This window comes from Anomaloglossus baeobatrachus, chromosome 12, assembly GCF_048569485.1.
Source record: "Anomaloglossus baeobatrachus isolate aAnoBae1 chromosome 12, aAnoBae1.hap1, whole genome shotgun sequence".
In the NCBI taxonomy this organism is placed as follows: domain Eukaryota; kingdom Metazoa; phylum Chordata; class Amphibia; order Anura; family Aromobatidae; genus Anomaloglossus; species Anomaloglossus baeobatrachus.
Window position 1 is genome coordinate 205,037 of NC_134364.1, and position 22,807 is coordinate 227,843.

General features: G+C 51.0%; 1 protein-coding gene across 2 annotated transcripts in view; it reads left to right on the top strand.

The window, feature by feature from the left end:
* Nucleotides 1-22,807, top strand: part of ABCD4 (ATP binding cassette subfamily D member 4) — a 235,596-nt gene that overhangs the window by 201,664 nt on the left and 11,125 nt on the right. For both annotated transcript variants that reach the window (XM_075330858.1, XM_075330859.1), the window contains 6 exons: nt 7,425-7,516; nt 9,286-9,322; nt 17,754-17,803; nt 19,317-19,369; nt 19,445-19,521; nt 19,617-19,732. In XM_075330858.1, coding sequence (XP_075186973.1) covers nt 7,425-7,516; nt 9,286-9,322; nt 17,754-17,803; nt 19,317-19,369; nt 19,445-19,521; nt 19,617-19,732 — 425 coding nt within the window. The remainder of the gene's footprint in view (nt 1-7,424; nt 7,517-9,285; nt 9,323-17,753; nt 17,804-19,316; nt 19,370-19,444; nt 19,522-19,616; nt 19,733-22,807) is intronic.

Consider the following 22,807-nt stretch of genomic DNA (forward strand, 5'->3'; position numbering starts at 1 on the left):
TGTAAAACTGACAGTTTTTCTGATTTTTCTCTCTATATTTTTGAGTAAAGTGTAAATTGTTCTTTTAGTCTATAAACTACTGACAACGTCTGCAAAGAAAACAAGTCAATAATCATTTAGACACAACAATATAATAATGTTTTACCTCAGGAAGATTCAAAAATCAATATTTTGTGGCATAACCATGATGTATAATCCCAGCTTTCCTGCGTCTTGGCCGCTTTCCACCAGTCTGTCACACAGCTTTTGGGTGACCTTATGCAACTCCTGGTGCAGAAATGTAAGCAGTTCTTCTCTGTTTGATGGCTTGTGACTATCCATATTCCTCTTGATTACATTCCAGGGGTTTTCAATGGGGTTCAGGTCTGGAGATTGGGCTGGCCATGACAGGGTTTTGATGTGGTGGTCCTTCATCCACACATTGATTGACCTAACTGTGTGGCATGGTGCATTGTCCTTTTCAGCTTTGCCCAACACCTGGTCATCTAATGGTTAAACAAAGACCTGGAGAGACGTACAAGCCACAGTGTCTTGCACCCACTGTGAAATTTGGTGGAGGATCGGTGATGATCTGGGGAGGCTTCAGCAAGGCTGGAATTGGGCAGATTAAACTGTGCGAAGGACGTATAAATCAAGCTGCATACAAAGTTATCCTGGAAAAACAGTTGCTTCCTTCTGCTCAGGCAATGTTCCCCAACTCTGAGGACTGGTTTTTCTAGCAGGACAATGCGCCATGCCACACAGCTAGGTCAATCAATGTTTCGATGAAGGACACCAAATCAAAACCCTGTCATGGCCAGTCCAATCTCCAGACCTGAACCCCATTGACAACCTCTGTAATGTAATCAAGAGGAAGATCGATAGTCATATGCCATCAAAGAAGAACTGCTGTGAGGTTTTCAGACTTTTTGACCTGTTTTCTGTCATTTTGTTTTAATCTCTTTTTTGGCCATCTTGCTTCCTGTTCTGTTGCCCTCACCTTTGCCCTCAGTCAATATGGATTCCTCAGCTTCTATGTTCCCGCCCTGTTTCCTGCCAATTACCTGCTTAAGCTGCCTCAGCTGATGGACCAGTGCTCCTGAATCCTGTTTGCAGTCTGCCTGTAACCTGGTCTCCTGACGTCTTTGGAGGATCTACTTTTCTGCTGTCCTCTGGTTTGGATCCTGGACCTCGTGTCCACACAGGACCCTTCTGCTCGGCCATGGACTCTTACAAGTACAGTAAGAGACTGAACTATATCTTGGGACTTCTGCTGAACTTTGAGGATCTATTCCTGTTTAGTTTGTTCCCAGCCTCTGCACCCTGCACCTGTTTAACCCTTCATGTTTTGTGCACTTGTATGAAGTAATACAAGAACTCTTTAGCAAACCTGTGTCCCTGTGTTTCCCTCGTACCTCGCACTAGACTCCGTACAAACAGTATTTAACCCCTTACAACTGCTTACATGTCTGCATCAGGAGGGGCATAAGGTCACCCAAAAGCCGTGTGACAGACTGGAGGAAAGCGGCCAAGACGCAGGAAACCTGGGATTATACATTATGGGTATTCCACAGAATATTCATCTATGAATCTTCCTGAGGCCAAACATTATTATATTGTTCTGTAAATGATGAGGAACTTGTTTTCTTTGCATTATGTGAGGTGTGAAAGCGCTGTGCGTCCTGCGCATATATACCAAGAAAGATCCCAATATAGGGGACATATACCTGGAAGGAGCTCAAAATGGGGGACCGTACACTATCCTCTATCTCTCCCCTGTTTCTCATTTCTCTCTCTCCTCTTTCTCTTTCCTCCATTTCTCGCTGTCAGATTACTCTTCCCTCTCTTCTTTTTATTCTTTCTCTCTCCTCTTTCTCTTTCCCCCATTTCTCGCTGTCGGATTACTCTTCCCTCTCTTCTTTTTATTCTTTCTCTTTCCCCCATTTCTCGCTGTCGGATTACTCTTTCCTCTCTTCTTTTTATTCTTTCTCCTCTTTCTCTTTCCTCCATTTCTCGCTGTCGGATTACTCTTCCCTCTCTTCTTTTTATTCTTTCTCTCTCCTCTTTCTCTTTCCCCCATTTCTCGCTGTCAGATTACTCTTCCCTCTCTTCTTTTTATTCTTTCTCTCTCCTCTTTCTCTTTCCTCCATTTCTCGCTGTCAGATTACTCTTCCCTCTCTTCTTTTTATTCTTTCTCTTTCCCCCATTTCTCGCTGTCAGATTACTCTTCCCTCTCTTCTTTTTATTCTTTCTCTCTCCTCTTTCTCTTTCCCCCATTTCTCGCTGTCGGATTACTCTTCCCTCTCTTCTTTTTATTCTTTATCTTTCCTCCATTTCTCGCTGTCGGATTACTCTTCCCTCTCTCCTTTTTATTCTTTCTCCTCTTTCTCTTTCCTCCATTTCTCGCTGTCAGATTACTCTTCTCTCTCTTCTTTTTATTCTTTCTTTCTCCTCTTTCTCTTTCCTCCATTTCTCGCTGTCAGATTACTCTTCCCTCTCTTCTTTTTATTCTTTCTCTTTCCTCCATTTCTCGCTGTCGGATTACTCTTTCCTCTCCTTTTTATTCTTTCTCCTCTTTCTCTTTCCTCCATTTCTCGCTGTCCGATTTACTCTGCTCTCTCTTCTTTTTATTCTTTCTCTCTCCTCTTTCTCTTTCCCCCATTTCTCGCTGTCAGATTACTCTTCCCTCTCTTCTTTTTATTCTTTCTCTCTCCTCTTTCTCTTTCCCCCATTTCTCGCTGTCAGATTACTCTTCCCTCTCTTCTTTTTATTCTTTCTCTCTCCTCTTTATCTTTCCTCCATTTCTCGCTGTCGGATTACTCTTTCCTCTCTTCTTTTTATTCTTTCTCTCTCCTCTTTATCTTTCCTCCATTTCTCGCTGTCAGATTACTCTTCCCTCTCTTCTTTTTATTCTTTCTTTCTCCTCTTTCTCTTTCCTCCATTTCTCGCTGTCAGATTACTCTTCCCTCTCTTCTTTTTATTCTTTCTCTCTCCTCTTTCTCTTTCCCCCATTTCTCGCTGTCAGATTACTCTTCCCTCTCTTCTTTTTATTCTTTCTCTTTCCTTCATTTCTCGCTGTCAGATTACTCTTCCCTCTCTTCTTTTTATTCTTTCTCTTTCCTTCATTTCTCGCTGTCAGATTACTCTTCTCTCTCTTCTTTTTATTCTTTCTTTCTCCTCTTTCTCTTTCCTCCATTTCTCGCTGTCAGATTACTCTTCCCTCTCTTCTTTTTATTCTTTCTCTCTCCTCTTTCTCTTTCCTCCATTTCTCGCTGTCAGATTACCCTTTCCTCTCTCTCTCTTCTTTTTATTCTTTCTCTCTCCTCTTTCTCTTTCCTCCATTTCTCGCTGTCAGATTACCCTTTCCTCTCTCTCTCTTCTTTTTATTCTTTCTCTCTCCTCTTTCTCTTTCTTCCATTTCTCGCTGTCGGATTACTCTTCCCTCTCTTCTTTTTATTCTTTCTCTTTCCTCCATTTCTCGCTGTCGGATTACTCTTTCCTCTCCTTTTTTATTCTTTCTCCTCTTTCTCTTTCCCCCATTTCTCGCTGTCAGATTACTCTTTCCTCTCTCTCTCTTCTTTTTATTCTTTCTTTCTCCTCTTTCTCTTTCCTCCATTTCTCGCTGTCAGATTACTCTTTCCTCTCTCTCTCTTCTTTTTATTCTTTCTTTCTCCTCTTTCTCTTTCCTCCATTTCTCGCTGTCAGATTACTCTTCCCTCTCTTCTTTTTATTCTTTCTCTCTCCTCTTTCTCTTTCCTCCATTTCTCGCTGTCGGATTACTCTTCCCTCTCTTCTTTTTATTCTTTCTCTTTCCTCCATTTCTCGCTGTCGGATTACTCTTTCCTCTCCTTTTTTATTCTTTCTCCTCTTTCTCTTTCCCCCATTTCTCGCTGTCAGATTACTCTTTCCTCTCTCTCTCTTCTTTTTATTCTTTCTTTCTCCTCTTTCTCTTTCCTCCATTTCTCGCTGTCAGATTACTCTTTCCTCTCTCTCTCTTCTTTTTATTCTTTCTTTCTCCTCTTTCTCTTTCCTCCATTTCTCGCTGTCAGATTACTCTTCCCTCTCTTCTTTTTATTCTTTCTCTCTCCTCTTTCTCTTTCCTCCATTTCTCGCTGTCGGATTACTCTTCCTTCTCTTCTTTTTATTCTTTCTCTCTCCTCTTTCTCTTTCTTCCATTTCTCGCTGTCAGATTACTCTTCCCTCTCTTCTTTTTATTCTTTCTCTTTCCTCCATTTCTCGCTGTCGGATTACTCTTTCCTCTCCTTTTTATTCTTTCTCCTCTTTCTCTTTCCTCCATTTCTCGCTGTCAGATTACTCTTCTCTCTCTTCTTTTTATTCTTTCTCTCTCCTCTTTCTCTTTCCTCCATTTCTCGCTGTCAGATTACTCTTCCTTCTCTTCTTTTTATTCTTTCTCTCTCCTCTTTCTCTTTCTTCCATTTCTCGCTGTCGGATTACTCTTCCCTCTCTTCTTTTTATTCTTTCTCTCTCCTCTTTCTCTTTCCTCCATTTCTCGCTGTCAGATTACTCTTTCCTCTCTCTCTCTTCTTTTTATTCTTTCTCTCTCCTCTTTCTCTTTCCCCCATTTCTCGCTGTCAGATTACTCTTCCTTCTCTTCTTTTTATTCTTTCTCTCTCCTCTTTCTCTTTCTTCCATTTCTCGCTGTCGGATTACTCTTCCCTCTCTTCTTTTTATTCTTTCTCTTTCCTCCATTTCTCGCTGTCGGATTACTCTTCCCTCTCTTCTTTTTATTCTTTCTCTCTCCTCTTTCTCTTTCCCCCATTTCTCGCTGTCAGATTACTCTTCCCCCTCTCTTCTTTTTATTCTTTCTCCTCTTTCTTCCTTCTCTATGATAGACACAGTATTTGGCGATCGGCACGTGGCAGCAATTGTCAGATGAGAGCACCGCACTGTAGAGCAGGCTGAGAGAGTGAGGTGTGATCTGAACATGCTCAGACTGCTGTCACTCAGAGAGGTAGCTCCGCCCCCACCGGTGACGTGCGCTGTTCAGTGCGTCCGATTACAGTCCCCAGATCGGAAGGGGCACAGCTAGACCATCAACATAAAAAATATAGGAGCCACAGAGAGATGACCTTACAGGAGCAGGGGAGATAGCTGAAATATATTAGGAAAGTGTTAGTCAGGAAGAGTTAGGACAAATGGAAGAGGGTGACCTTAGTAATGAAAAACTTCAGCCATGCGTCTTAGCTCAGTCTGTTTTCGTTTACCTGCAGTGTCTGTTTAAGCCTCTTATCTTTATCATTAGTGGATCTCAGCAGCTTGAGCAGAGGTCCAACTTTGTTTGAGACTCCTGGGTTGGAGAGAGTTGTGTTAAGTTATGCATGGTATGTAAGCATGCCTCACTCAGGACCCTGATTAAAGATACAGAACACAAATTACCAGCGGACACCTCCCGATCTATAACACAAGCTGCGGCCGCCGGTGATTTAACTAGAACTGCATGTGCAGCCCCCCACCCCGGGCCGGTCGGTTTGAAGGCCGCACACGCAGTTCTAGTTTAATCGCCGGCAGCCGCTGCTTGTTTTATAGATTGGAAACCGGCCACCTGCCCCTGCTGCGTGTTACCAAAAATGACTCGGCATGTCACCACTGACACGCGTGTCATAGGTTAGCCAGCATTGTGCCCTCCTCTGCTGACAGCACCAGGTACTCCCTATCATACAGTGCCTTGCGAAAGTATTCAGCCCCCTTGAATTTTTCAACCTTTTCCCACATTTCAGGCTTCAAACATAAAGATAAAATGTTAATGTTCTGGTGAAGAATCAACAACAAGTGACACAATTGTGAAGAGGAAGGAAATTTATTGCTGATTTTAAACTTGTGTAAAAAATAATAAACTGAGACTTGGGGCGTGCAATATTATTCATCCCCTTTACTTTCAGAGCAGTAAACTCACTCCAGAAGTTGATTGAGGGTCTCTGAATGATCCAATGTTGTCCTAAATGACTGATGATGATAAATATAATCCCCTGTGTGTAATCCAGTCTCCGTATAATGCCCCTGCTCTGTGATAGTCTCATGTTCTGTGTAAAGCGCAGAGAGCATCATGAAGACCAAGGAACACAACAGGCAGGTCCACGATACTGTTGTGGAGAAGTTTAAAGCCGGATTTGGTTACAAAAAGATTTCCACAACTTTAAACATCCCAAGAAGCCCTGTGCAAGCGATCATATTGAAATGCAAGGAGAATCATACCACTGCAAATCTACCAAGACCCGGCCGTCCATCCAAACTATCATCTCACACAAGGAGAAGACTGATCAGCGATGCAGCCAAGAGGCCCATGATCCCTCTGGATGATCTGCAGAGATCCACAGCTGAGGTGGGAGAGTCTGTCCATAGCACAGCAATCAGTCTACACTGCACAAATCTGGCCTTTATGGAAGAGTGGCAAGAAGAAGCCATTTCTCACAGATATCCATAAAAAGTGTTGTTTAAAGTCTGTCATAAGCCTCCTGGAGACAGCAAACATGTGGAGGAAGATGCTCTGCTCAGATGAAACCAAAATCACACTATTTGGGCACAATGCCAAACGATATGTTTGGCGTAAAAGGGTTAGGGTCATCCCCACTGTCAAACATGGTGGTGGCAGCATTAGGGTTTGGGCCTGCTTTTCTTCAGCAGGAACAGGGAAGATGGTAAAATTGATGGGAAGATGAATGGAGACAAATACAGGACCATACTTTAAGAAAACCTGTGGGAGTCTGCAAAAGACCTGAGACTGGGACGGAGATTTGTCTTCCAACAACACAATGATCCCAAACATAAAGCAAAATATACAATGGAATGGTTCACAAATAAACGTATCCAGGTGTTAGAATGGCCAAGTCACAGCCCAGACCTGAACCCAATCGAGAATCCGTGGAAAGAGCTGAAAACTGCTGTTCACAAACGCCTCCATCCAACCTCACTCAGCTCCAGCTGTTTACAAAGGAAGAATGGGCGAGAATTTCACCTCTCCATGTGCAAAACTGATAGACACATACCCCAAGAGACTGCAGCTGTAATCGCCGCAAAAGGGGGCGCTACAAAGGATTCACTTACAGGGGATAAATAATATTGCACGCACCAATTTTCAGTTATTTTTTACAAAAGTTTAAAATAAGCAATAAATTTCCTTCCTCTTCACAATTGTGTCACTTGTTGTTGATTCTTCACCAGAAAATTAACATTTTTATGTTTTGAAACCTGAAATGTGGGAAAAGGTTGAAAAATTCAAGGGGGCTGAATACTTTCACAAGGCACTGTACATGTACTGCTTTTCTATGAAGGGTACTGCATGGGAAAGTAGCTGAAGGTTTCAGAGCAGAGCTCCTAGAAGATGACCACTACTGAGGACTCCACCGTCTCTCCACCTTTTTGTCTTCTCCACTCTGTTGCTTTTATTTTGCTTGTCACCTTTTTCTGTTCTGTTTTAACCCTTTTAGGTAAGGTTTGTGTTTTTACTCCATTTGGCCCCCGTGGTGTGTTGTTCCTTCCCCAGAAGCCATTCTTGAGTGATGGAAGCTTGAGAGAACAGGTGATATCTCCTAACAGTAACAAGATCTGTTCCACACCTGGCTTTGTATGTAGTGTATCACAGATATCCGTGGCTCTGTATGTAATATATTGCAAATATCTGCCTTTGTATGTAATATATTGTTGATATCTGCCTCTGTAGTGTGTTCCAGATATCTTTGGCTCTGTATCTAATAGTTGCATGTATTATATGTAATATGTTGCAGATATTTGGCTCTGAATATAGTGCACCACAGATATCTGTGGCTCTGTGTGTAGTAGATATCTGTGGCTCTGTGTGTAGTAGATATCTGTGGCTCTGTGTGTAGTAGATATCTGTGGCTCTGTGTGTAGTACATATCTGTGGCTCTGTGTGTAGTAGATATCTGTGGCTCTGTGTGTAGTAGATATCTGTGGCTCTGTGTGTAGTAGATATCTGTGGCTCTGTGTGTAGTAGATATCTGTGGCTCTGTGTGTAGTAGATATCTGTGGCTCTGTGTGTAGTAGATATCCGTGGCTCTGTGTGTAGTAGATATCTGTGGCTCTGTGTGTAGTAGATATCTGTGGCTCTGTGTGTAGTAGATATCTGTGGCTCTGTGTGTAGTAGATATCTGTGGCTCTGTGTGTAGTAGATATCTGTGGCTCTGTGTGTAGTAGATATCTGTGGCTCTGTGTGTAGTAGATATCTGTGGCTCTGTGTGTAGTAGATATCTGTGGCTCTGTGTGTAGTAGATATCTGTGGCTCTGTGTGTAGTAGATATCTGTGGCTCTGTGTGTAGTAGATATCTGTGGCTCTGTGTGTAGTAGATATCTGTGGCTCTGTGTGTAGTAGATATCTGTGGCTCTGTGTGTAGTAGATATCTGTGGCTCTGTGTGTAGTAGATATCTGTGGCTCTGTGTGTAGTAGATATCTGTGGCTCTGTGTGTAGTAGATATCCGTGGCTCTGTGTGTAGTAGATATCCGTGGCTCTGTGTGTAGTAGATATCTGTGGCTCTGTGTGTAGTAGATATCTGTGGCTCTGTGTGTAGTAGATATCTGTGGCTCTGTGTGTAGTAGATATCTGTGGCTCTGTGTGTAGTAGATATCTGTGGCTCTGTGTGTAGTAGATATCTGTGGCTCTGTGTGTAGTAGATATCTGTGGCTCTGTGTGTAGTAGATATCTGTGGCTCTGTGTGTAGTAGATATCTGTGGCTCTGTGTGTAGTAGATATCTGTGGCTCTGTGTGTAGTAGATATCTGTGGCTCTGTGTGTAGTAGATATCTGTGGCTCTGTGTGTAGTAGATATCTGTGGCTCTGTGTGTAGTAGATATCTGTGGCTCTGTGTGTAGTAGATATCTGTGGCTCTGTGTGTAGTAGATATCTGTGGCTCTGTGTGTAGTAGATATCCGTGGCTCTGTGTGTAGTAGATATCCGTGGCTCTGTGTGTAGTAGATATCTGTGGCTCTGTGTGTAGTAGATATCTGTGGCTCTGTGTGTAGTAGATATCTGTGGCTCTGTGTGTAGTAGATATCTGTGGCTCTGTGTGTAGTAGATATCTGTGGCTCTGTGTGTAGTAGATATCTGTGGCTCTGTGTGTAGTAGATATCTGTGGCTCTGTGTGTAGTAGATATCCGTGGCTCTGTGTGTAGTAGATATCTGTGGCTCTGTGTGTAGTAGATATCTGTGGCTCTGTATATAGTGTGTATAAAGTTTCATTTTTTTTTTTTGTTTGAATGATTCTCTTCTTGTCTCATTATTTTGCACCGTGGACAGGGGATATAGTAGATTACATTTTATGTCTCTGGTTTCAGGTCATTTACCCTTTGAAGGAAGTTTACCCAAATTCAGGTGAGAGCTGGTATCTTTCATTCTCTTGACTTAAGTGGGCTTCACATGCAGCGACATCGCTAACGAGATGTCGTTGGGGTCACAGAATTCGTGACGCACATCCGGCCTCGTTAGCGACGTCGTTGCGCGTGAAACGCAGGAACGACCGTTAACGATCAAAATTACTTACCTAATCGTTGATCATTGACATGTCGTTCTTTTCCCAATTATTGTTGCTGTCGCAGGACGCAGGTTGTTCATCGTTCCCGAGGCAGTACACATCGCTACGTGTGACACCGCAGGAACGACGAACTGCAACTTACCTGCAGCCACCCATCTCCGCCCCTCCGCTTCTATTGGGCGGCTGCTTAGTGACGCCACTGTGACACCGCACGAACTGCCCCCTTAGAAAGGAGGCGGTTCGCCGGCCACAGCGACGTCGCTAGGAAGGTATGTGTGATGGGTGTAAGCGATATTGTGCGCCACGGGCAGCGATTTGCCCGTGACGCACAACCGACGGGGGCGGGTGCTTTCACCAGCGACATCGCAGCGTGTAAAGCCCGCTTTAGTGTTAAAGGAAATCTGTCAGCAGGTTTTTGCTACCCAATGTGAGAGCAACATGATGCAGGCAACGACTCTGAATCCAATGATGTATCACTTAGATTAGTGAGAATGTTTAGTTGTAGTGATGTAGCAGAGCTGTCCCCGCCCACACCGGGCTCTCTATAGAGATTGTACTTTGACTGTGAGGTGTCAATCACAGGAGGGGGCGTGCCAGACCGAGTAATGATAAGTCCTGTTGCTTAAACTAACATCAAATAAACAACAGAGTGGACTTTGACAAGACAGGCAATTCTCAATTTTCAGTGTTAACCCTTACAGCATCCAGTCTGACAGATTCTCTTTATGCTGATCATTACTCACAGCAGCAGATGGCGGAGGCTGGGGCGGAGGCTGGGGCGGAGGCTGGGGCGGAGGCTGGGGCGGAGGCTGGGGCGGAGGCTGGGGCAGAGGCTGGGGCAGAGGCTGGGGCAGAGGCTGGGGCAGAGGCTGGGGCAGAGGCTGGGGCAGAGGCTGGGGCAGAGGCTGGGGCAGAGGCTGGGGCAGAGGCTGGGGCAGAGGCTTTGTAACTCACTCCCATAGTTTTCATCTATTACACCCGATCATAGCTTTGGGCGCACACATGAGAAAAATCAGTCTCTTCTATGCCTTTAGACGGCCGCTCGGGATATAGGACAGCACACTCCTAGTACAGAGCGAGTGCTCGGGATATGGGACAGCACACTCCTAGTACAGGGCGAGTGCTCGGGATATGGGACAGCACACTCCTAGTACAGGGCGAGTGCTCGGGATATGGGACAGCACACTCCTAGTACAGGGCGAGTGCTCGGGATATAGGACAGCACACGCCTAGTACAGGGCGAGTGCTCGGGATATAGGACAGCACACTCCTAGTACAGGGCGAGTGCTCGGGATATGGGACAGCACACTCCTAGTACAGAGCGAGTGCTCGGGATATGGGACAGCACACTCCTAGTACAGAGCGAGTGCTCGGGATATAGGACAGCACACTCCTAGTACAGAGCGAGTGCTCGGGATATGGGACAGCACACTCCTAGTACAGAGCGAGTGCTCGGGATATAGGACAGCACACTCCTAGTACAGAGCGAGTGCTCGGGATATGGGACAGCACACTCCTAGTACAGAGCGAGTGCTCGGGATATAGGACAGCACACTCCTAGTACTGGGCGAGTGCTCGGGATATGGGACAGCACACTCCTAGTACAGAGCGAGTGCTCGGGATATAGGACAGCACACTCCTAGTACAGAGCGAGTGCTCGGGATATGGGACAGCACACTCCTAGTACAGGGCGAGTGCTCGGGATATAGGACAGCAGACTCCTAGTACAGAGCGAGTGCTCGGGATATGGGACAGCACACTCCTAGTACAGGGCGAGTGCTCGGGATATGGGACAGCAGACTCCTAGTACAGAGCGAGTGCTCGGGATATGGGACAGCAGACTCCTAGTACAGAGCAAGTGCTCGGGATATAGGACAGCACACTCCTAGTACAGAGCAAGTGCTCGGGATATAGGACAGCACACTCCTAGTACAGGGCGAGTGCTCGGGATATAGGACAGCACACTCCTAGTACAGAGCGAGTGCTCGGGATATGGGACAGCAGACTCCTAGTACAGAGCGAGTGTTCGGGATATGGGACAGCACACTCCTAGTACAGAGCGAGTGCTCGGGATATGGGACAGCAGACTCCTAGTACAGGGCGAGTGCTCGGGATATGGGACAGCACACTCCTAGTACAGAGCGAGTGCTCGGGATATAGGACAGCACACTCCTAGTACAGAGCAAGTGCTCGGGATATAGGACAGCACACTCCTAGTACAGAGCGAGTGCTCGGGATATGGGACAGCACACTCCTAGTACAGAGCGAGTGCTCGGGATATGGGACAGCACACTCCTAGTACAGAGCGAGTGCTCGGGATATGGGACAGCACACTCCTAGTACAGAGCGAGTGCTCGGGATATGGGACAGCACACTCCTAGTACAGAGCGAGTGCTCGGGATATGGGACAGCACACTCCTAGTACAGGGCGAGTGCTCGGGATATGGGACAGCACACTCCTAGTACAGGGCGAGTGCTCGGGATATGGGACAGCACTCTCCTAGTACAGGGCGAGTGCTCGGGATATAGGACAGCACACGCCTAGTACAGGGCGAGTGCTCGGGATATAGGACAGCACACTCCTAGTACAGGGCGAGTGCTCGGGATATGGGACAGCACACTCCTAGTACAGAGCGAGTGCTCGGGATATGGGACAGCACACGCCTAGTACAGGGCGAGTGCTCGGGATATAGGACAGCACACTCCTAGTACAGAGCGAGTGCTCGGGATATAGGACAGCACACTCCTAGTACAGAGCGAGTGCTCGGGATATAGGACAGCACACTCCTAGTACAGGGCGAGTGCTCGGGATATGGGACAGCACACTCCTAGTACAGGACAAGTGCTCGGGATATAGGACCGCACACTCCTAGTACAGGGCGAGTGCTCGGGATATGGGACAGCACACTCCTAGTACAGAGCGAGTGCTCGGGATATAGGACAGCACACTCCTAGGACAGGACGAGTGCTCGGGATATGGGACAGCACACTCATAGTACAGGACGAGTGCTCGGGATATAGGACAGCACACTCCTAGTACAGGGCGAGTGCTCGGGATATGGGACAGCACACTCCTAGTACAGAGCGAGTGCTCGGGATATGGGACAGCACACTCCTAGTACAGGGCGAGTGCTCGGGATATGAGACCGCACACTCCTAGTACAGGGCGAGTGCTCGGGATATAGGACAGCACACTCCTAGTACAGGGCGATTGCTCGGGATATGGGACAGCACACTCCTAGTACAGGGCGAGTGCTCGGGATATGGGACCGCACACTCCTAGTACAGGGCGAGTGCTCGGGATATGGGACAGCACACTCCTAGTACAGGGCGAGTGCTCGGGATATGGGACAGCACACTCCTAGTACAGGGCGAGTGCTCGGGATATGGGACAGCACACTCCTAGTACAGGGCGAGTGCTCGGGATATGGGACAGCACACTCCTAGTACAGGGCGAGTGCTCGGGATACGGGACAGCACACTCCTAGTACAGGGCGAGTGCTCGGGATATGGGACAGCACACTCCTAGTACAGGGCGAGTGCTCGGGATATGGGACCGCACACTCCTAGTACAGGGCGAGTGCTCGGGATATGGGACAGCACACTCCTAGTACAGGACGAGTGCTCGGGATATGAGACCGCACACTCCTAGTACAGGGCGAGTGCTCGGGATATAGGACAGCACACTCCTAGTACAGGGCGAGTGCTCGGGATATAGGACAGCACACTCCTAGTACAGGGCGAGTGCTCGGGATATGAGACCGCACACTCCTAGTACAGGGCGAGTGCTCGGGATATGGGACAGCACACTCCTAGTACAGGACGAGTGCTCGGGATATGGGACAGCACACTCCTAGTACAGGGCGAGTGCTCGGGATATGGGACCGCACACTCCTAGTACAGGGCGAGTGCTCGGGATACGGGACAGCACACTCCTAGTACAGGGCGAGTGCTCGGGATATGGGACAGCACACTCCTAGTACAGGGCGAGTGCTCGGGATACGGGACAGCACACTCCTAGTACAGAGCGAGTGCTCGGGATATAGGACAGCACACTCCTAGTACAGGGCGAGTGCTCGGGATATGGGACCGCACACTCCTAGTACAGGGCGAGTGCTCGGGATATGGGACAGCACACTCCTAGTACAGGGCGAGTGCTCGGGATATGGGACAGCACACTCCTAGTACAGGGCGAGTGCTCGGGATACGGGACAGCACACTCCTAGTACAGAGCGAGTGCTCGGGATATAGGACAGCACACTCTTAGTACAGGGCGAGTGCTCGGGATATGAGACCGCACACTCCTAGTACAGGGCGAGTGCTCGGGATATGGGACAGCACACTCCTAGTACAGGACGAGTGCTCGGGATATGGGACAGCACACTCCTAGTACAGGGCGAGTGCTCGGGATATGGGACCGCACACTCCTAGTACAGGGCGAGTGCTCGGGATATGGGACAGCACACTCCTAGTACAGGGCGAGTGCTCGGGATATAGGACAGCACACTCCTAGTACAGGGCGAGTGCTCGGGATATGGGACAGCACACTCCTAGTACAGGACGAGTGCTCGGGATATGGGACAGCACACTCCTAGTACAGAGCGAGTGCTCGGGATATAGGACAGCACACTCCTAGTACAGGACGAGTGCTCGGGATATGGGACAGCACACTCATAGTACAGGACGAGTGCTCGGGATATAGGACAGCACACTCCTAGTACAGGGCGAGTGCTCGGGATATGGGACAGCACACTCCTAGTACAGAGCGAGTGCTCGGGATATGGGACAGCACACTCCTAGTACAGGGCGAGTGCTCGGGATATGAGACCGCACACTCCTAGTACAGAGCGAGTGCTCGGGATATGGGACAGCACACTCCTAGTACAGAGCGAGTGCTCGGGATATAGGACAGCACACTCCTAGTACAGGGCGAGTGCTCGGGATATAGGACAGCACACTCCTAGTACAGAGCGAGTGCTCGGGATATAGGACAGCACACTCCTAGTACAGGGCGAGTGCTCGGGATATGGGACCGCACACTCCTAGTACAGGGCGAGTGCTCGGGATATAGGACAGCACACTCCTAGTACAGGGCGAGTGCTCGGGATATAGGACAGCACACTCCTAGTACAGGGCGCGTGCTCGGGATATGGGACAGCAGACTCCTAGTACAGGGCGAGTGCTCGGGATATAGGACAGCACACTCCTAGTACAGGGCGAGTGCTCGGGATATGGGACCGCACACTCCTAGTACAGGGCGAGTGCTCGGGATATGGGACAGCACACTCCTAGTACAGGACGAGTGCTCGGGATATGAGACCGCACACTCCTAGTACAGGGCGAGTGCTCGGGATATAGGACAGCACACTCCTAGTACAGGGCGAGTGCTCGGGATATAGGACAGCACACTCCTAGTACAGGGCGAGTGCTCGGGATATAGGACAGCACACTCCTAGTACAGGGCGAGTGCTCGGGATATGAGACCGCACACTCCTAGTACAGGACGAGTGCTCGGGATATGGGACAGCACACTCCTAGTACAGGGCGAGTGCTCGGGATATGGGACCGCACACTCCTAGTACAGGGCGAGTGCTCGGGATACGGGACAGCACACTCCTAGTACAGGGCGAGTGCTCGGGATATGGGACAGCACACTCCTAGTACAGGGCGAGTGCTCGGGATACGGGACAGCACACTCCTAGTACAGAGCGAGTGCTCGGGATATAGGACAGCACACTCCTAGTACAGGGCGAGTGCTCGGGATATGGGACCGCACACTCCTAGTACAGGGCGAGTGCTCGGGATATGGGACAGCACACTCCTAGTACAGAGCGAGTGCTCGGGATATGGGACAGCACACTCCTAGTACAGAGCGAGTGCTCGGGATATAGGACCGCACACTCCTAGTACAGAGCGAGTGCTCGGGATATAGGACAGCACACTCCTAGTACAGGGCGAGTGCTCGGGATATAGGACAGCACACTCCTAGTACAGAGCGAGTGCTCGGGATATGGGACAGCACACTCCTAGTACAGGGCGAGTGCTCGGGATATGGGACAGCACACTCCTAGTACAGAGCGAGTGCTCGGGATATAGGACAGCACACTCCTAGTACAGGGCGAGTGCTCGGGATATAGGACAGCACACTCCTAGTACAGAGCGAGTGCTCGGGATATAGGACAGCACACTCCTAGTACAGGGCGAGTGCTCGGGATATGGGACCGCACACTCCTAGTACAGGGCGAGTGCTCGGGATATAGGACAGCACACTCCTAGTACAGGGCGAGTGCTCGGGATATAGGACAGCACACTCCTAGTACAGGGCGCGTGCTCGGGATATGGGACAGCAGACTCCTAGTACAGGGCGAGTGCTCGGGATATAGGACAGCACACTCCTAGTACAGGGCGAGTGCTCGGGATATGGGACAGCACACTCCTAGTACAGGGCGAGTGCTCGGGATATGGGACAGCACACTCCTAGTACAGGGCGAGTGCTCGGGATATGGGACCGCACACTCCTAGTACAGAGCGAGTGCTCGGGATATAGGACAGCACACTCCTAGTACAGGGCGAGTGCTCGGGATATAGGACAGCACACTCCTAGTACAGGGCGCGTGCTCGGGATATGGGACAGCAGACTCCTAGTACAGGGCGAGTGCTCGGGATATGGGACAGCACACTCCTAGTACAGGGCGAGTGCTCGGGATATGGGACAGCACACTCCTAGTACAGTGCGAGTGCTCGGGATATGGGACAGCACACTCCTAGTACAGGGCGAGTGCTCGGGATATGGGACAGCACACTCCTAGTACAGGGCGAGTGCTCGGGATATGGGACAGCACACTCCTAGTACAGGGCGAGTGCTCGGGATATAGGACCGCACACTCCTAGTACAGGGCGAGTGCTCGGGATATAGGACCGCACACTCCTAGTACAGGGCGAGTGCTCGGGATATGGGACAGCACACTCCTAGTACAGGGCGAGTGCTCGGGATATGGGACAGCACACTCCTAGTACAGGGCGAGTGCTCGGGATATAGGACAGCACACTCCTAGTACAGGGCGAGTGCTCGGGATATGGGACCGCACACTCCTAGTACAGGGCGAGTGCTCGGGATATGGGACAGCACACTCCTAGTACAGAGCGAGTGCTCGGGATATGGGACAGCACACTCCTAGTACAGAGCGAGTGCTCGGGATATAGGACCGCACACTCCTAGTACAGAGCGAGTGCTCGGGATATAGGACCGCACACTCCTAGTACAGAGCGAGTGCTCGGGATATGGGACAGCACACTCCTAGTACAGGGCGAGTGCTCGGGATATAGGACAGCACACTCCTAGTACAGGGCGTGTGCTCGGGATATAGGACAGCACACTCCTAGTACAGGGCGTGTGCTCGGGATATAGGACAGCACACTCCTAGTACAGGGCGTGTGCTCGGGATATGGGACCGCACACTCCTAGTACAGGGCGAGTGCTCGGGATATGGGACCGCACACTCCTAGTACAGGGCGAGGTGCTCGGGATATGGGACAGCACACTCCTAGTACAGGGCGAGTGCTCGGGATATGGGACAGCACACTCCTAGTACAGAGCGAGGTGCTCGGGATATGGGACAGCACACTCCTAGTACAGGGCGAGTGCTCGGGATATGGGACAGCACACTCCTAGTACAGGGCGAAGTGCTCGGGATATGGGACAGCACACTCCTAGTACAGGGCGAGTGCTCGGGATATGGGACAGCACACTCCTAGTACAGGGCGAGTGCTCGGGATATGGGACCGCACACTCCTAGTACAGGACGAGTGCTCGGGATATAGGACAGCACACTCCTAGTACAGGGCGAGTGCTCGGGATATGGGACAGCACACTCCTAGTACAGAGCGAGTGCTCGGGATATGGGACAGCAGACTCCTAGTACAGGGCGAGTGCTCGGGATATGGGACCGCACACTCCTAGTACAGAGCGAGTGCTCGGGATATGGACAGCACACTCCTAGTACAGAGCGAGTGCTCGGGATATGGGACAGCACACTCCTAGTACAGGGCGAGTGCTCGGGATATAGGACAGCACACTCCTAGTACAGGGCGAGTGCTCGGGATATAGGACAGCACACTCCTAGTACAGGGCGAGTGCTCGGGATATGAGACCGCACACTCCTAGTACAGGGCGAGTGCTCGGGATATGGGACCGCACACTCCTAGTACAGGGCGAGTGCTCGTCTCCGTCCCCGTCTCCGCTTCTAATTCCTCTTCTATCTCTATCTTCAGGTCAGGTTGACGATAACAGGATCCTGAGGTCACTGGACATGTCAGGACTGGTAAGCAGACCCGAAAATGATCTGTGTAGCCCACGTGTGACCCTCATCATCCACACTATACACATGTATGATCTGTGTAGCCCACGTATGACCCTCATCATCCACACTATACACATGTATGATCTGTGTAGCCCACGTATGACCCTCATCATCCACACTATACACATGTATGATCTGTGTAGCCCACGTATGACCCTCATCATCCACACTATACACATGTATGATCTGTGTAGCCCACGTGTGACCCTCATCATCCACACTATACACATGTATGATCTGTGTAGCCCACGTGTGACCCTCATCATCCACACTATACACATGTATGATCTGTGTAGCCCGCGTGCGACCCTCATCATCCACACTATACACATGTATGATCTGTGTAGCCCGCGTGCGACCCTCATCATCCACACTATACACATGTATGATCTGTGTAGCCCACGTGCGACCCTCATCATCCACACTATACACATGTATGATCTGTGTAGCCCACGTATGACCCTCATCATCCACACTATACACATGTATGATCTGTGTAGCCCACGTATGACCCTCATCATCCACACTATACACATGTATGATCTGTGTAGCCCACGTGTGACCCTCATCATCCACACTATACACATGTATGATCTGTGTAGCCCGCGTGCGACCCTCATCATCCACACTATACACATGTATGATCTGTGTAGCCCGCGTGCGACCCTCATCATCCACACTATACACATGTATGATCTGTGTAGCCCACGTATGACCCTCATCATCCACACTATACACATGTATGATCTGTGTAGCCCACGTATGACCCTCATCATCCACACTATACACATGTATGATCTGTGTAGCCCACGTATGACCCTCATCATCCACACTATACACATGTATGATCTGTGTAGCCCACGTGTGACCCTCATCATCCACACTATACACATGTATGATCTGTGTAGCCCACGTGTGACCCTCATCATCCACACTATACACATGTATGATCTGTGTAGCCCACGTGTGACCCTCATCATCCACACTATACACATGTATGATCTGTGTAGCCCGCGTGTGACCCTCATCATCCACACTATACACATGTATGATCTGTGTAGCCCGCGTGCGACCCTCATCATCCACACTATACACATGTATGATCTGTGTAGCCCGCGTGCGACCCTCATCATCCACACTATACACATGTATGATCTGTGTAGCCCACGTGTGACCCTCATCATCCACACTATACACATGTATGATCTGTGTAGCCCGCGTGCGACCCTCATCATCCACACTATACACATGTATGATCTGTGTAGCCCGCGTGCGACCCTCATCATCCACACTATACACATGTATGATCTGTGTAGCCCGCGTGCGACCCTCATCATCCACACTATATACACATGTATGATCTGTGTAGTCCACATTGATGGACCGTGTTGTGGTCATGGGTAGTGAAATCTGTCATTTGTCTTTGAGATACAGATTTTGGTGCCTTTAACCCTGTGGGTTTTTTTTGCTGCAGACATGTCTATTGAGCAGATTGGGGGATCTGGACCATAAAGCGGATTGGAAGTGGTGAGTCTCCTGCGTGTGGCCGCCTCCTGTCGGGGTGCACTGACTACAGAAGTGTCGTGTACTTTACTCCTCCAGGTCGGAGATATTGTCACCTGGAGAAATGCAGCGCTTGGCATTTTCTCGGCTGTTTTATCTACAGCCAAAATATGCAGGTGAGCATTTACACTGTATACACCTGCACTCACTGTATACACCTGCACTCACTGTATACACCTGCACTCACGTCTGCTTCTTCCCTTTGTGTCAGTCCTGGATGAGGCGAGCAGCGCACTGAGCGAGGACGCAGAGGTGGAGCTGTATACTCACTGCAGACAGCTGGGAATGACGCTGATCAGCGTAGGACACAGACGCAGCCTCAGAGAGGTGAGTGTCACTGCAGGACGTGTAGCAGCTGCAGAGAGGTGACTGTCAGTGTGGGGCGTGGGGGCAGCTGCAGAGAGGTGACTGTCAGCGTGGGGGCAGCCTGCAGAGAGGTGACTGTCAGTGTGGGGCGTGGGGGCAGCTGCAGAGAGGGGACTGTCAGCGTGGGGGCAGCTGCAGAGAGGTGGACTGTCAGTGTGGGGGCGTGGGGGCAGCTGCAGAGAGGGGACTGTCAGTGTGGGGCGTGGGGGCAGCTGCAGAGAGGTGACTGTCAGTGTGGGGCGTGGGCGCAACCGTAGAGAGGTGACTGTCAGTGTGGGGCGTGGGGGCAGCTGCAGAGAGGGGACTGTCAGTGTGGGGCGTGGGAGCAACCGTAGAGAGGTGACTGTCATTGTGGGGCGTGGGGGCAGCTGCAGAGAGGGGACTGTCAGTGTGGGGCGTGGGGGCAGCTGCAGAGAGGGGACTGTCAGTGTGGGGCGTGGGGGCAGCTGCAGAGAGGGGACTGTCAGTGTGGGGCGTGGGAGCAACCGTAGAGAGGTGACTGTCATTGTGGGGCGTGGGAGCAGCTGCAGAGAGGGGACTGTCAGTGTGGGGCGTGGGGGCAGCTGCAGAAAGGGGACTGTCAGTGTGGGGCGTGGGGCAGCTGCAGAGAGGTGACTGTCAGTGTGGGGCGTGGGGGCAGCTGCAGAGAGGGGACTGTCAGTGTGGGGCGTGGGGGCAGCTGCAGAGAGGGGACTGTCAGTGTGGGGCGTGGGAGCAACCGTAGAGAGGTGACTGTCATTGTGGGGCGTGGGAGCAGCTGCAGAGAGGGGACTGTCAGTGTGGGGCGTGGGGGCAGCTGCAGAGAGGGGACTGTCAGTGTGGGGCGTGGGGGCAGCTGCAGAGAGGTGACTGTCAGTGTGGGGCGTGGGGGCAGCTGCAGAGAGGGGACTGTCAGTGTGGGGCGTGGGGCAGCTGCAGAGAGGGGACTGTCAGTGTGGGGCGTGGGGGCAGCTGCAGAGAGGGGACTGTCAGTGTGGGGCGTGGGGGCAGCTGCAGAGAGGTGACTGTCAGTGTGGGGCGTGGGAGCAGCTGCAGAGAGGTGACTGTCAGTGTGAGCAGCTGCAGAGAGGGGACTGTCAGTGTGGGGCGTGGGAGCAGCTGCAGAGAGGTGACTGTCAGTGTGGGGCGTGGGGGCAGCTGCAGAGAGGGGACTGTCAGTGTGGGGCGTGGGAGCAGCTGCAGAGAGGTGACTGTCAGTGTGGGGGCAGCTGCAGAGGACTGACTGTCAGTGTGGGGCGTGGGGGCAGCTGCAGAGGACTGACTGTCAGTGTGGGGCGTGGGGGCAGCTGCAGAGAGGGGACTGTCAGTGTGGGGCGTGGGGGCAGCTGCAGAGGGGTGACTGTCAGTGTGGTGCGTGGGAGCAGCTGCAGAGAGGTGACTGTCAGTGTGGGGGCGTGGGGGCAGCTGCAGAGGACTGACTGTCATTGTGGGGGCGTGGGGGCAGCTGCAGAGAGGTGACCGTCAGTGTGGTGCGTGGGAGCAGCTGCAGAGAGGTGACTGTCATTGTGGGGCGTGGGGGCAGCTGCAGAGAGGTGACTGTCAGTGTGGGGCGTGGGGCAGCTGCAGAGAGGTGACTGTCAGTGTGGGTGCGGCCTCAGAGGGGTGATCTCATTGTGTACATCCTAGTGTGGGATGTAGGGGCGGCCTATGAGGGGTGATCCTCACAGTGTACATCCTAGTGTGGGATGTAGGGGCGGCCTCAGAGGGGTGATCCTCACAGTGTACATCCTAGTGTGGGATGTAGGGGCGGCCTCAGAGGGGTGATCCTCACAGTGTACATCCTAGTGTGGGACGTGAGGGCAGGTTCAGAAGGGTGATCCTCACAGTGTACATCCTAGTGTGGGACGTGAGGGCAGGTTCAGAGGGGTGATCCTCACAGTGTACATCCTAGTGTGGGACGTGGGGGGTGGCCTCAGAGGGGGGATCCTCACAGTGTACATCCTAGTGTGGGATGTGGGGGCGGCCTCAGAGGGGGGATCTTCACAGTGTACATCCTAGTGTGGGATGTGGGGGCAGCCTCAGAGGGGGATCCTCAGTGTACATCCTAGTGTGGGATGTGGGGGGCGGCCTCAGAGAGGTGATCCTCACAGTGTACATCCTAGTGTGGGATGTGAGGGTGGCCTCAGAGGGGGGATCCTCACAGTGTACATGCTAGTGTGGGATGTGAGGGCGGCCTCAGAGGGGGGGATCCTCACAGTGTACATGCTAGTGTGGGATGTGAGGGCGGCCTCAGAGGGGGGATCCTCACAGTGTACATGCTAGTGTGGGATGTGAGGGCGGCCTCAGAGGGGGGATCCTCACAGTGTACATGCTAGTGTGGGATGTGAGGGCGGCCTCAGAGGGGGGATCCTCGCAGTGTACATGCTAGTGTGGGATGTGAGGGTGGCCTCAGAGGGGGGATCCTCACAGTGTACATCCTTGTGTGGGATGTAGGGGAGGCCTCAGAGGGGTGATCCTCACAGTGTACATCCTAGTGTGGGATGTGGGGGTGGCCTCAGAGAGGTGATCCTCACAGTGTACATCCTAGTGTGGGATGTAGGGGAGGCCTCAGAGGGGGGATCCTCACAGTGTACATCCTAGTGTGGGATGTGGGGGCGGCCTCAGAGAGGTGATCCTCACAGTGTACATCCTAGTGTGGGATGTAGGGGAGGCCTCAGAGGGGTGATCCTCACAGTGTACATCCTAGTGTGGGATGTAGGGGAGGCCTCAGAGGGGGGATCCTCACAGTGTACATCCTAGTGTGGGATGTGGGGGCAGCCTCAGAGAGGTGATCCTCACAGTGTACATCCTAGTGTGGGATGTGAGGGCAGCCTCAGAGGGGTGATCCTCACAGTGTACATCCTTGTGTGGGATGTGAGGGCGGCCTCAGAGGGGTGATCCTCACAGTGTACATCCTAGTGTGGGACGTGAGGGTGGCCTCAGAGGGGTGATCCTCACAGTGTATATCCTAGTGTGGGATGTGAGGGTGGCCTCAGAGGGGGCATCCTCACAGTGTACATCCTAGTGTGGGATGTAAGGGAGGCCTCAGAGGGGGCA